At 25.4% G+C, this 15,222-nt stretch overlaps 1 protein-coding gene and 1 long non-coding RNA gene across 2 annotated transcripts in view; both read left to right on the top strand.

The window, feature by feature from the left end:
• The window catches only part of LOC127277122 (uncharacterized), a 79,051-nt gene that overhangs the window by 26,962 nt on the left and 36,867 nt on the right, over positions 1-15,222 (top strand). Inside the window, exon 6 of the long non-coding RNA XR_007842323.1 lies at positions 5,462-5,930. This is a non-coding gene — a long non-coding RNA (uncharacterized LOC127277122). The remainder of the gene's footprint in view (positions 1-5,461; positions 5,931-15,222) is intronic.
• On the top strand, positions 8,639-9,302 carry LOC127277121 (uncharacterized). Its single transcript, XM_051297959.1, has 2 exons — positions 8,639-8,985; positions 9,056-9,302. Exons 1-2 carry the CDS (start codon positions 8,786-8,788, stop codon positions 9,282-9,284), a joined length of 429 nt encoding a protein of 142 aa, XP_051153916.1. The 5' UTR covers positions 8,639-8,785; the 3' UTR covers positions 9,285-9,302.

The following is a 15,222-nucleotide window of genomic DNA, read 5'->3' as shown; positions in this document are numbered from 1 at the left end:
TATATATATATATATATAAAGGAAGCTTCAAGGAGCTTGAATTGAAGGGTGGAAAAGTGTGGGTAGAGAAGAAAGTTGAGAGAAAGTAAAGGATAGTGAATCTTGCTAAAACGTGTTGGAGCCCAGGAGAAAGCTCGTTTTATAGGAGTTGCGGGGGCAAAGCAAAGTAAGAGAGAGAGAGAGAGAACTAACTCGAATCCAGAATTTGCCAGTCTAATGCCACTGAACTGAAACTCCACCCTCGAACTCCCCTTGAAAGTTTGCGGGGTTCAACTCGCTTCAGACTTCTCAAGACTTGTCTCTTCGAACTCCTTCTTGCCGCCACCATATCTTCGCGTCGACGTCTTGCTACTGTCACCAGCACTTTCCCGATAATTTGGCCGCTCTTTCAATTTCGACATGGCCCCAGGGATCGGTCTCAACATTCACGTCACAATTCCCTGCGAGAAATTTCACAGGTCTCTCGCATATATTAGATAGAAATTAAAATATGCTTCTATATTATATTCGAATCGATAAAATTCAATTACATTAAATTTCATTATATTATTATATTATATAAAAATCAAATTCTTTCCAAATACAATTTTATATCGAGAGAGGGATACAATTATTTACTATTGAATTTTTAATCGAATTCAATAATTTATGTTTTTTCCGAAATTTTATTTATTATTAATTCGAAAAATAAAAATTCGTCTAAAAAATTATATATATCTAATAAAATTGTTAAAATGATTTTTATCATGAATCATGTGCCTCGAATTTTCGAAATTTCTGAATTTATCGAAATTTTCATTTCGCATCTTTAAAACAAATTTCGATTTATCCAATTTTTTTGCTTTATATATACAGTCCAATAATTAAAAATAAATATTTTTCGCATAGGGTTCGTTTTTTTTAAAAAAAGACTTTTGGCAAATATTTTATTTGGCACTTGTGTCTTTTGAATAAATATATATATATATATATATATATTTAATATTATATTAAGAAATCAAACTCCGACTAATTTAAAAAGTTATTCGGAAGCGCGGTGAATAAATACATTATACTTAATTGGCGTATAAATTTATGTATGTATATACATACTCAACTCCTTTATATATACATATAAACTTGTAGCTAATCTGTATGATTTGTCCTAAGCAATTGGAATTAGGCCGTAGAAATGTACACATTTGCCAGTTGTGTGTGTATATATATATACTCGCGCGACGACGGCGGCGGCGGGTTGAAATCGTGTCCACAAACGCGATTCGCTTTGCTCTTTCGCCATATGTAATCCTCATTTTACGAGATAAAACGGGGATACCGTATATAGTGCAATCCCCGATACTCAGATTAAATACTGTTTGTTTAATCGAACTACTGAACATAAATTTCACGCAATTTGTATATATATATATTTCTCTTTCGATATACGTGTTGATTAATAATATATGTAATGCTTTTATTTTTCCACCAAATATCTCCTTTTTATTGACTCACAAGTTTAATTCTTATTTATTTGCTTTTCTATTTTAAAAAAATAACTGACTTTAACGATGTTAAGTTTATTAAATATATTTTCATTTATCAAAAAAAGAATTACAAAACAATATGTAAAAATAAAAATAATAGAATTTTTTTTCTCAACAAAAATAATGTTGAAATTTTGATAGAAAATATATTAAATGGAAATTTAGTGAATTAAGAAAAAAAAAAATTGGGCTAAATTAAAAAAAAAGGCTTAGAACAAAATTAAATATTGCAAAAACAGTTTTCTTTGAATTTCTCATTTTATTTTACATTATTTTTACAAAAAAAATATTTTCATAGTATCAATATTAGAATTAATTACAAATGTATATTTTTGAAAAGTTAAAAAATTCCCTTCTATACTTATTTTTTTTTTCCCCTCTCCAAACTCTATTTAAGCCGGCAAGCCCTTGGAATTAAGTTACGATCGAATTTCATGAAAGGCGGAGCTTTCAAGAGCCAACCAAAATCCTCAGATCAAATTTCCTATCTCTAATGGGCTCTTCATTTTCCATTCATCTGACAATTTCTTTTTTTTTCTTTTTTCTAAACTGTAAAAAGAAAGGTAAATAAAGTCAAATATATTTATATAGAAATTTTAATGATAATCGTTGCGCTGAATAAAAAAAGGAAAAAAAAATTTGTATTTTGGCATTAATTTTGTTTTTTTTTTTTTAGATTTTAGAAGCTCTTTAGAAGATTTTCTAATATATATATAGAAAAGGCAATATCGTGAATTTACGCTCAACGAAGCGCAATTCGTGTTTCTCGTCTTCCGTCTTCTTTCCCTTTTAGTTTTCCCTCTTCGTACACCATCTCATTCTTACTTTCTTTTTTTTCTTCATCCCTCTTGATATTTCCCAAAGCAACATACCGATTTCGACGAGCATTCGCATCCCACGGGACTTTCCTTCGGCTACAATTCCAAACCAAGCGAAACCCTCTTTTATATATATATATATATATATATAGCGAGCGAAACGTTCCCAAAAGAGGAATGAGAGAAAACTCTCTCTCTTTCTCTTCTTCTCTTTCTCGCAAATCGAGGATTTCCTGATTCGTCTATCTTTTTTTTTTTTGTTCGAAAATTGCAAAATGTCTTGTTTTCAATTCAATAAGTGCGCGTTAGAAAATTTTTTATACCAAATAATTAAAAATTTTATATTAATTTTTTTTTCTTCTATAGAATTTTTGTTGCTTTTCACATATATACAAAATTTTAATTTAAATTCCACTTTAAATCAAATTTATATGTATAATATAATTTTTTTTGATTGATCCCCAAAAACAAATTCCAATCAAATTTAACTGAATTTGCATTTAGCTGAATTAAAATTTCACAAAATTTTTTTTTAAAAAAATTGTGGCTAAATAATAATTTGATTAATTGCAAAAATTATGCGATTAAATCAAAATTGAAAATTCATATTATAACACTGGGGAAAAAAAAGTTTATTTGATTCATATAATCGGTTACTTTTTGACTATATATATTATCAAATAAATATATATATTTATTTTTATCAAATAATTATTTATTTCTATAGCAAATATAATTATTATTTAATTCAATTAAATTTTATTTCTTTTAAATATACAAAAATTATTTATTCAAAATATACAATTTATTTATAATTCAAATAAAAATTATATTTGGTTTAAAAGTAAATATTTATTTGATAATATATAGTCATAAGTATATAAACAATATTATTTGAATCAAATAAACTTTTTTTTTTCACTGTACAAATTTCTATAAATGTAAATTAAGTCCCATGAATATTCGGACAATTTGAATCTGAATTGGCTAAATGAAAATTTTGTTTAAAAAAATTCTATAATTATTTTGATCAAAATTCGATTCAAAAAGGTGTAAAATTCGAGGAAAAATAAAAAAAAAGAATGAACCAAGTTAAAAATAAAGAATAAATGAAAGGTGAATAAAAATGAGATTCTAATAAATATGACATGACTCCATAAATATTGAATATATGTATATATAAAATAAATGTGTATATATATATATGCGTTTGCATTGCAGCACGCTTTCAAGATACAGAGGAGGCGCATAGAAAGAACAGAATGCCCGTAAAAACAGGGCCGACAGCTGAGTGTACATAAGGGGGGGCTTCTCTTTTGCCTAACTCGCCGCTTCTTAGTTTTCTCGTATGTTATATCATTTCCCCCCTCCCCCCCCCCTATTTTTTTTCTCAATGGCACTAAACTCACTTTTAGTCTCTATACCTTTATCTCTTTCTCTGTCTCTCTCTTTTTACCGTCAACATTTCAAATCTACCCCATAATGTACCCCTACCTATATTTCCTCTCCCCTTCCTCCCCCTCTCACCCCCTTCGAAGCCATCATGCCTATTGCACCTCTGGACCTATGCAAACATCATGGTATTCATTGGCTGACATATATGTGTACCTATATATATATATACGAGAACGTGTCCGTATGATTTAATGGATATAAGAAACGTTACGGGATTTTTCGATTAATCGCGCTTGACTCGAAAACCAGCAGCATTTTATTTTTATTTTCTCTCTCTCTATATATATATAAAAAAAAATATTTTTAAATTAAAGAAAATTTATTATTAAATTACAAAAAAGGAAATTCCAAGAATAAATCGAATTTTCAATTTTAATTAAAATTTAGATTTTTTTTTAAACCGAAAAACATATATATTACTAAATTTCGTCATTTAGCTAAATTTCACACAATTTTCATATATAGATGACAAATTAAAATTCGGTTAAAAAATTTTGCTAAAATTAGAGAATTAAATTGTAGAAGTAAACAAAATTGATTTTATTAAAGTCAAAAAAATTTGGACAAAAATTTTTGGTTTATTAATAATTATTGTTAATCGAAATTTTTGAATAGGAAAATTAATTATTAAATATAAATAAAGAATTTAAAAATTGAAAATTATGTACACTGAAAAAAAAAATTTATTTGAATCAAATATAATCTACCAATAATTTCTGTATTTGAAACAAATACCATTTAATTGATTCAAAAATAATTATTTGTTACAAAAAAATATTTTTTTATTAATAGTCAATTAACTGATTATTTGAATAAAATAAATTTTTTTATATGAGTCTTTGCAATATGGTGAATATATATATAAAGATCGTAGAATCAACCGGCGTATAGGAAATAAAATTCTCCTTTCCCCTCATGATAAAATTCCCTTGGGTGAACCCCGAACGCTTATTCGTGCAGAGACCAATAAGATCACCCCCAATCCTTCAATCCTCAGGGTAAGAATCATTCCCTCTGAGAGTAAAGTTTCAGATCTTTTTCCAAATGGCTGCTCATCCTCGTCTCCATCATATATATATATATATACTCTCACATAGGAAATCGCGGTTCAGATTGAATGTTCAAATATGGCTACTCAAAATAAATATACCAAGATCTGAGAGATTTTTTTCTTATTCACAATTTTTTTTTTTATTATTTTTCAATGATTAAAATTTTACTTTTCTTTTCTTTAGCCGAATAGCCGCAATATATATATTTATATTTATAAATTTAACTGAAATGGCGTCTGGTCAAATTTTCATTTAGCCAAATTTTGAGTTTGAATTTTCATTTATCCATATAATTCTATCCACACTTGAAATATTTATGGTCTAATTTATACTAGTTTGATCAAATTTGCTCAATGACAAAAAATAGTATTTTCGACTAAATGAAAATTCGCGGAGTTAAATGAAAATAAAATTTATACTTATTTTTTCTATTTGTTAGTTTATTTTTTAAATTTTTTATTCAATAACTTAAATAGTAAAAATATTGGAATATATTTATTTACAAAATTAAAATTTTGTTATTCGATGTATTTGAAATTTTAATAAAACATTCCAATATTTATGTATGTATGATTAATTTTTTTTTTTATTATTATTATTATATTTTTTTCAGGGACTTTTTGAAGAAGGAAGGAATTTTTTTTTTTTGAAGAAAGAATTTTATCCTGTTTGGCATGATTTTTAATAAACACACACACACACACAGGGAAATATTCAAACATATATGCAACCAGATGTACTGTAGACCTGTATATATACTTGACTCGTTGTTCATGAAGTACTTTACGGGGGCTTATCGGGAGCACTTCGTACATAAAACTGACGGATGGACAGGTCCTCACACAGAGAGAATCGAACACCATATATTACAACTGAGCGCGGAGAAACGAAACGAACTCAAATGCGAGAACAAAGCTATATACGCCATTGTTTTGTACCGTCAATAATCCACTTGCCCTGACTTCGAGGACCGACTGCATCATCGGAGCGGGTGGTTGACTCAATTGCGCCAAAGAGCAAAAAGAAGAAAAAAGGCTGTTTTCTACCCAAAAAAAAAAAAAAAAAAAATATCTCACTCACACGTAAGACAATTTATTTTATTTCAATTGATATTTTTATTGGAGGACGCATGATTATATATGTTCTAAAAATCATTAGTCATAATTTACATTTTATCGAATTTTATTTCTCCTATAATTAGTTTTGAGCCGAATTTTTATTTGTTTAAATTAGTATTTTGCATAATTTTCATCAATCCGATTTTATATATTGCAGAATTTTTATATAACCGAAAATTGGCGGTCTTACTTTACAAAATTTTTAATTCTTCGAATTTTTATTTGCTTGAATTTTCATTTAACATAATAGGCATATTTTAAAGAATTTTTATTGGGTAGAATTTCATAATTGAATAGAATTCTCATTTGTTCGAATTATTATTTGATATAATTTCCGCATATAATCGATTTTTCATATACTACAGAATTTTTATATTTAACCAAAAAATCATTTAATAGAATTTCTAATTGATATAAAATTTTCATTTGTCCGAATTTTCAAATGGCCGAACAAACAATCGACAGAAAGATTTTGGCGCGATTTTTAAAATCATCAGCCAATCACAATTTTATGCGGATAATTTTTGATTGGTTGATTTTAAAAATCGCGCCGAAATCTTTCTGTCGATTGTTTGTTCGGCCATTTGAAAATTCGGACAAATGAAAATTTTATATCAATTAGAAATTCTATTAAATGATTTTTCGCGGTTAAGTATATAAAAATTCTGTAGTATATGAAAAATCGATTATATACGGAAATTATATATCAAATAATAATTCGAACAAATGAAAATTCATCTGAATGAAAATTCTATTTAATTATGAAATACTATCAAATAAAAATTCTTTAAAATGACTATTATGTTAAATGAAAATTCGAGCAAATAAAAATTCGAAGAAATAAAAATTTTGTGAAGTGAATTTTCGATTATATAAAAATTCTGCAATATAGAAAATCGGATTGATGAAAATTATGTATAAAATACTAATTCGAACAAATAAAAATTCGGCTCAAAATTAATTAGGAGAAATAAAATTCAATAAAATGTAAATTATGCGACTAATTATTTTTAGAACATATATATAATCATGCGTACCTTTTTTTTCCGCACAAAATAATGAATTAACGAATTTATGGAATTATCTATATATCGTTTTTATTTAGACAAATTCAATAATTTAGACCTTCGAATTAATTTAGAAATTCGAAATTGATTGAATTTTCATTTAATTTCTAATTTCTAAATAACTTTTATCCGAATTTGCGCAATTGAACAAAAATTTTGACAAATATTTTTCACAATTAACTGAATTTAAACTGACAATTCAATTTATTGAATGAAAACAAATATTCCTGATAAAAATTGTAAATCATGATTTTTGATAGACGAATTTAAGGCGTGAAACTAATATAAAGTTTATGGTGTTTAGAATTTTGGTGCTATGTAGAAAGGTGACTGAATCAAAGTTTGTGCTTTGAGAGCCATACAGTTGTAAATGAGGGATACCCTTTTCCGGTTTTGTATATATATATATATATAGATAGGAGATGCTTGGGCTTAAAGTCCTAGCAATTGGTATCGAATTTCCCAGGGAAGGAATCAAAGCGTCGGCAATCAAATGATTAAAGGCAACTTCGCATGACCGGACAGGATAGCGCGCGAAATTCCCGACGGAAATCAGAGTCGTTGGCCATTCAACCCCCCTTTTCCTCCTCTCTCTCTCTCATACCTCTTGGTACAACATATAGGACGACAGAAGTCCTCTCTGCTTCCAACCCTTGTGAACAACCAGGGCTTTGCAGTCACCCACACTAGGGTTGGCTCCTGCTACACACTCTCTGCTTCTAAGCTCTCTAGCGTCTCGCATATCCCTCTTGGCAAACACAAGCTCTAGTCTTTGCTGCTTGCAGCATTGAATCCCGGGAATGTACCGGGTGCGGTCAAACCTGATTTATTGAAGATTTTTGTCTTCTATTGCGAACAAAAAGAAAAATATAACATATATTCTTCAATTCAAAAAATATTATTGATTTCTATATTCAGGGCCTCGGATTATATACGCAACTTTTTCCTATATACTTTTTTTCTTCAAAAATACTATATTTTTCGAATTATTTTCTAAAAGAAACGACTTTCTTTATATTTTAATTATTTAACCATTTTTTTTTTACCACGAATTTTCATTTAACCAAAAAAATTGACAAAATTTCGACTTCATTTTGAAATTTTTTTCTTTGACCGTATTTTCAATTGACAGAATTAGTATAATTATTATCAAACAATCGAATTTTGATTTAGTCATTGACCGAATTTTAATTTTTTTTATACCAAATAGAAATAAATTTGGTTTAATTAGATTAATTTTAATTAAATATATATAGAAACAAATATTTTGCTCTGCAAAAAATTCGGTTAAATAAAAATGTTTACAGTTTTAAATCGAATAAAATAACAAATTAAAATTCTGTTTAAATTTATCAAAATGAAAATTTAGACAAATAAAATTTAGAAGAAAAATATTAATTATAAAAATTCGAATTAAATTGTGGATAAATGAAAATATTGTTTTAATTTCTTTTGAACTGAAAATACTGTTAATTTCCTTTTTTTTCTCAGCAAAGAAAAATTTTCGTTTTTATATTTAAAAAAAAAAAAAATTTTTTTTCCTTTCTCACGTCCTGAATAATCTACTAGCTTCACATTAACACTTTCAATTTAATTTCTTTTACGACTAACTTCCGGTTGAAAAACTTTTACGATTGACGTGAACAAATATATATTCTAAATTAAAAAAATGATCCAACTTTAAGAAATATTTTTTTTTGTCTAAATTAATAATTTTTAAATTAAATTATTATCTGTGATGTGAAAAAAGAAATGGTACAAAAATCGGTTCTTATTTATAGTCTCTTAAAATCGCATAATATCAATCAAGGTTTGACTAAAAAAGAAATTCTCAAATTATTACAAGAAAAATATGATTTCTCACCGGGAAAAACAATTCGTCAACAAATTGACATTGCTCTTCGTAGGGGGATAGATTTTGGAATTGTAATGAAAAAAAATGATAAATACAAGTTTGTACTTTATATATTTCTATAAATATATGTTTCTATGAGTTAAAAATTTTTTTTTTTTAATCTAAAGATTTGTTACACGTTCATGGAAAAGGAAACAAATTCCAAAATGTAAAAAATGTTCATCAAATCGTAAAGGAAAAACTACAAGATCAGTAAATACTCCCAATAAACGGCCACCTGAAGTGCCAAATCCAACAGTTCCAAATTTACCAAATTTGAATCCTATAAGACGTGACATACGTCAAGAACCATTTGCAAAACTTGTGAAACATCATAAAACAAAAAAGAAACATTAAAAAAAATTATTTCTTTAATTTTTAAATTTTTATTTATTTATAAAAAATTGATTTTATCAATATATTTTTATATTGAAATAGTTTTAGGAAAATGGAAAATTCTTTAATTTATTTTCAAAAAAAAAAAAAAAAATATCATTTACCATAAATTTGTTCCCATAAAATTTCTTTTTATCCATATGTGTGAGATATATAATATAGATAAATATCCCGTTAAGTGAGACTATATAGTTAATTTTGAATTTCTTTTTGGTTCCAGAGATAATTTTTGATAGGTTTCTCGATTCTTTGCCGTTCAGCAGCTACCGATGGTCATTTATCGCCGATTTTCTAGCCTTTTATATATCTCTTCTATAGTTGAACGTAATACACATATAAATAAGAATAGAGTTCCGCTTGAATTTGTTCGAGGGACGTCTCATCTCTTCCATTGACTGCAAATTTTCCAGAGTCGTCAATCCCAAATAGCTCGAAAATGAAATAAAATTTTTTTAAAAATGACCGCAACGATGTTGAGAGTTTCAATTTTAAAACCGTATAACCGGCAAAAATTGGCATGTCCAATTTTTAGGGAGACATAATCCTGGACATCCGGTACCTGTTATCTTTTAAGATTTAGGTTTTCTTCTTCATGTATATACCTCGTTCCCACAGTCATAATAAATTTCTTGCGAATTCACCTGTAAAATATATATACCGGAATTTCCGGAAATAAAAAAAATTAGAAAATTCCCATGAAAATTCAAAATGCATTAATATTTTGTTAAATAATAATTTTTATTTAATCGAAGTCAATAATTTTGAAATTAAAAATAAAATTAAAAATTTACATTCGCAGTTATAACAAAATTCGATTATTGAAAAAGGAAATAACTAGGGAGGCTAATTATTAATAAAAAGTAAAGCAAAGTCATTTTCCTCAGAATTGAGGACGAAAAGTGGACAGGAGGGTGGCATAAATATTTCAAGACTGAATTCATATAGCACAGAGCAAAGAGTTAGAGAGTATTGTTAACATACATTGTGAGTTTAACAATAGGGGGTGTGAGGCAAGTATATATCGACAGCAATTGCTATTGTACGTAAATTGCATGTTGCAAGCCAACACAATAAACCCAACGATTCCTATTCCGCTTTTCACCCTCGCATATATATATATATATATATATATATACACGTTCAACAGATTAAGCAGCGACAAAGTATAGCTGTAAAATCACGGATGACCGCCATATGTTCTCTTTTCCCCAATCGTTTAAATTACATAGTGCCCCGCCAATGTCCAAAACGTAATAATTAGAGGTTCATCGTGAATTTGTTCGATTAGTAACGATCCACAAACAGTATGTTAGCCATTTATTTATTTTTCTATCCATGTAAGTTGATACATTGTCCCATATATATTCAATTTCGAAAAATAAATCCAAGGAAACGTACGAACCGAATTTACAATTAACAAAAATTAAATTAAAATTAAATTTTCTTTGCTTTTTATTAATAACTAGCAAAATTAAACGCGTGTAAGCGCGCCAAATTGAGTATTTAATTGTTTGTTATAAAGAAATTAAAGATTAATATTATCAATAATAATTTAATTTATTAGAATATTATTACATATTAAATGATAATAATAAAAATTATATGTTTTACAGGCCTCGGATTATACGACTTTTTACGACTTTTTCCGACTTTTTTAAAAATACGACTTTTTTTTACATTTGAAAAAAAATGTAAATAAAATACATTTTTTTAGTATAAAATGTAGATCTTCTTCAGATCTTCTTCAATTAAATTATTTAACCAATTTTGAACTAAAATGATTTTTCACTAAATTAATTATTTTTAATATAATTTGAATGAAATACATCACAAATTCAATTATATTAAAATTATTTTTCAATTAAAATTTTTATGAAATTTAAACAATTGTTTATAATTAAAAAAAAATATCACAATAAAATTGAATTATTTTTTAAAAATTTAAATTCAAAATAAACTAAAATTCAATTATTACCCGAAATTTTAATTCAAAATCAATTAAAAATCCAATAATTATCAAAAATTTTCAATTTAAAATTTAATTATTTACCAAGTTTTCAATTTAAAATGAAATAAAATTCAATTATTTTCTAAAATTTCTATTCAAAATTAATTATCCAAATTTTCAATCAAAAATGAACTTAAATTAAATTATTATCCAAAATTTCAAATTAAAATTCAATTATTTCCCAAAATTTTCAATTCAAAATGAACTGAAATTCAATTATTTTCCAAATTTAAAATCAAATTATATATTATAATAAATTATAATATTATAACTCTAAGGAGATTCAATTATTTTTAACTATTTTAATAACATTCTTTGAAATTTCAACTATCTGAAACCATTTTTCAATTAAAAATGATTTTCAAATTATTGTATTTTGTCCGCATTTTCTAATAAATTTGTAGTAAAATCATCTAAAATTTTAATTAAAAAAGACTTAAAGTTTCAATTAATTTCAAAAATCTCAATTTTAAATCTCTAAAAATTCAATTAAATTTAAAAAATGTTTTCCAAAAATTGTTTGATAAATAATTTTTAGTTCTGTAAAATTTAATAATTGTTTGAAAATTAATAATATCTTTTGAAATTTAATTATTTCTAAAAATTTCAACTTTAACCCTTCGAAATGGATTATTATTAAAAAAAAAATTTTTTTATTTAAAAATCTGTAAAATATTTTTGTTAAAATAAAAAACAAATCCACTTTTTTCTGGAATATAAATCGACTAAAACGACTTTTTTGTGTCTTTAAGTTGATTCGAGGCCTGTATTTTTATAATTTATATTTAATAGGTATTCGTTGGCCCCTGGTACCTTAAGAATTAATTTTTAAAAATAAATTTTTTTCAAATTACTATCTTGAACGAAATTTCCTGGCGCATTTTTTTTCTCATCATAAATTTTTTATATTTGTATACAATTTTTGAATCAATATACAACTTTAAAAAAAATTTCGTTGGTAAACGAATGAATTGAAACAAATTGAATTTTCGAATTTGGAATTTTAAAGAAACTTATTCCGAAATTTGGAAACACAATTATACAACTTTAGCAAAAAGGAGAAAAAGAATTGTCAAAATTTGATATGTCATAAGATTACTATTCAAAAAAAACACGTGTAATCAGAAAAGGCCAACTTCAAGTTAGGATACAGAAGGACAGACCAAGCATTTTATTATTATATATATATTAATTAGCCTCCTAATTATTTTCTTTTCCAAAAACCGAATTTTGTTATATAACTGAATGTGAATTTTTATTTTAATTTTGCTTTCAAATAGAAATTTTTGTCAAATTGAAAGTCGACTGTATTATTTTTCCCTTTTTTTGGGAACTTTACTAAATTGTGAAATTTTTGTAATAATAAAAAAAAAAAAATTTACTACAGGTGTATTATATGAAAACATATTTGAAACATTTAGTATTATTATTCTAAATTTTTATTATTTAAATTAGAATTAAGTAGAATTACATATATATATTTTCTATTTTTTCTTTTATACAAAAATTTCTCAATACTTAAAAAAAAAATTTTCCTAATTTGCTACTGTAAAAAAAAAAAATTTATTTTCATTTTTCAATGATAAAATTAAGTACTCTTGTGCGATTATGAGGTTAATTTGCGGTGATCTGTCATGTATAAAATTCACGAGAACCGGAAGCAATATGACAATATATATCGTGACACGACACGTGTCTTGATATACATTTTAAGTAAATTTAGTTCAAGAGAAAAATATAAGGAAGGTCGATGGAAAAGACCCAAAAAATTATTATTATATATATATATATATAACATCGAATAGACACAGCTGTGACACGCGTCATGTTCATTACTAAATTATTATCATATTTAGGTTCTTCCCACGTGCAGGTTTCATATTTCATTACGCATATATTTATAACTTTGAGCCACATATATCATATAGTAATAAAAAAAAAAAAAAACATATTTAAGAATATATATTTTTCAATTTGAAAAAAGAGGCCAAAAAGAGAGAAAAAGAGAAGGAGAGAAAGGGAGAGAATTGGGTTTTAATAGTACTTGATTAGAGAACAATAAGACCAACAAGCAGACGCAGACTGCATCCAGAAACCATATTGTCAAGATCAGGTCGCTCATGCATTTATTTATATTTCACTTCACAGTCATGTTAATATTTTCCTTAAGAATATTTTCGAATTTTAATTCCTAATTCAATTTTTTTTTTTTTTTTTAGAGAAATAAGAAAAAAAAGGAATTTTCTATTGCATTTATTTCATATATGAATATATGAAAATTAGTTTCACTTTTCAGTGTTGCGAAATTCATATACAGAATTTCTATTGAATCGAAAATCGATATTATTCTTTTTTTTTTTTCTTTTTTAATTTATTTTCCATTTATTATTAGAGAATTTCATTTATCGAAAAATTAGCATTTATGTGGCATTTATATTTGAATAAATTTTCGATAAATGAAAATGTTGACAAATAATAGTGTTTGAATAAAAATTTTTTTTAAAGATTATCAAAAAGAGTTTAAAATAAAAAATGGAATTTTGATAAAAAGAAAATTTATTTCTACATATATATATATTTTCAAAGGGAAATTTAAATTATTATACATTTCAAAAAAAATATATATATATAAATATTTTTCAATTAATACTAAAAAAAAAGTAAATAAAATCATTTCCTCAAATTTTTACATTTACAAGTTTTTATACAATTTTTCTTATTTTTTAATTTAAATTTATTCTATTTAATATTAATTATTAATTTAAAATATTAATGTAAATATTAATTACCTCATTTAAATGTTACTCCATTTGTAAAATATCAAAAATTTCGTAAACTTATGCGAATTTATTTTTTTTTCAGAGATATACAGAAAAATTAGTGTTAACATTTTTTTTTTTTTTACTAAAAGTATAAATTATAATTAGTATTGATTTACAATTTACTTTTCACACACATAAATAAGTATAGCACAGGTGTTATCATATATTTTTTTCAAATGACTTTTCAATTTTATATTTTTAAATATAATGAAAACGAAAATAAAAATAATTCTTGTAAAGTGTAATCAAATAAATTTTTTTCTTTTTTTTTCTAATGGTGTAATAAAAAAGAAAAAGCTCAAAAAAAAAATTCCTTTGCGCCGCACAGTGAAAAAGCAAATTTCTAACAATATTTCTGTTAATCTTTTATTTGCTCATTTTTTTATTACTTCAACTTTTTTATCTTTTAGAAGCAAATATTTTTCCTTGTGCCTTTGTAAATCAACACCAAGGATAACCTTGTAAATGGAAAAACCTTCAGTAGAAATGTCTTCAGATATATTATATCTTTTTATGAGACTTTAATAAGCAGCATCCAAGTCAATATAAATATATCAAAACATAATTAAAAAAAAGAAAAAAAGAAAAGGAAAACAAAATAATAATGGAGGTATTACAAAAAAATAATCAAAATTTTTATTAAACTTTTTTAGTTATACTGTTTCAGTTAGCAAAATTTTTTATTTAATATAGAATTTAGCAAAAAAAAAAAATTTATTTCAACGAGAATATAGGTATATTGATGTAGGAATATTTTCTGTTAATGATTTTTGGATTATATTCATGAGTTAATTAGGACTTATTTTATACGAACGTCTTTAGTTTGGGTAATAATAATAATTGAATATACGTGTGACTTGGGGTTGTTTTTAAGGTGATATAAGGGACAAAGACTGGACTCGTGTCATGGCAATTAGGAATTTTATTGTTCAGAGGGTGTAACGTTTTTATTGCCAATAATGTGATATATTATAAGTGACGCAAAGTTTACTTAAAGCACGTACGATTTTAATGTTAATTTATATATATATTCTACTTTGTCAACTTTCAAAGTAATTACTAAAAGGAA

The sequence above is a fragment of the Leptopilina boulardi genome, unplaced genomic scaffold (assembly GCF_019393585.1).
Source record: "Leptopilina boulardi isolate dan_hultmark-lab unplaced genomic scaffold, ZJU_Lbou_2.1 LbouV2_165, whole genome shotgun sequence".
NCBI lineage: Eukaryota > Metazoa > Arthropoda > Insecta > Hymenoptera > Figitidae > Leptopilina > Leptopilina boulardi.
This window is presented reverse-complemented; position numbering and strand designations above follow the sequence as displayed.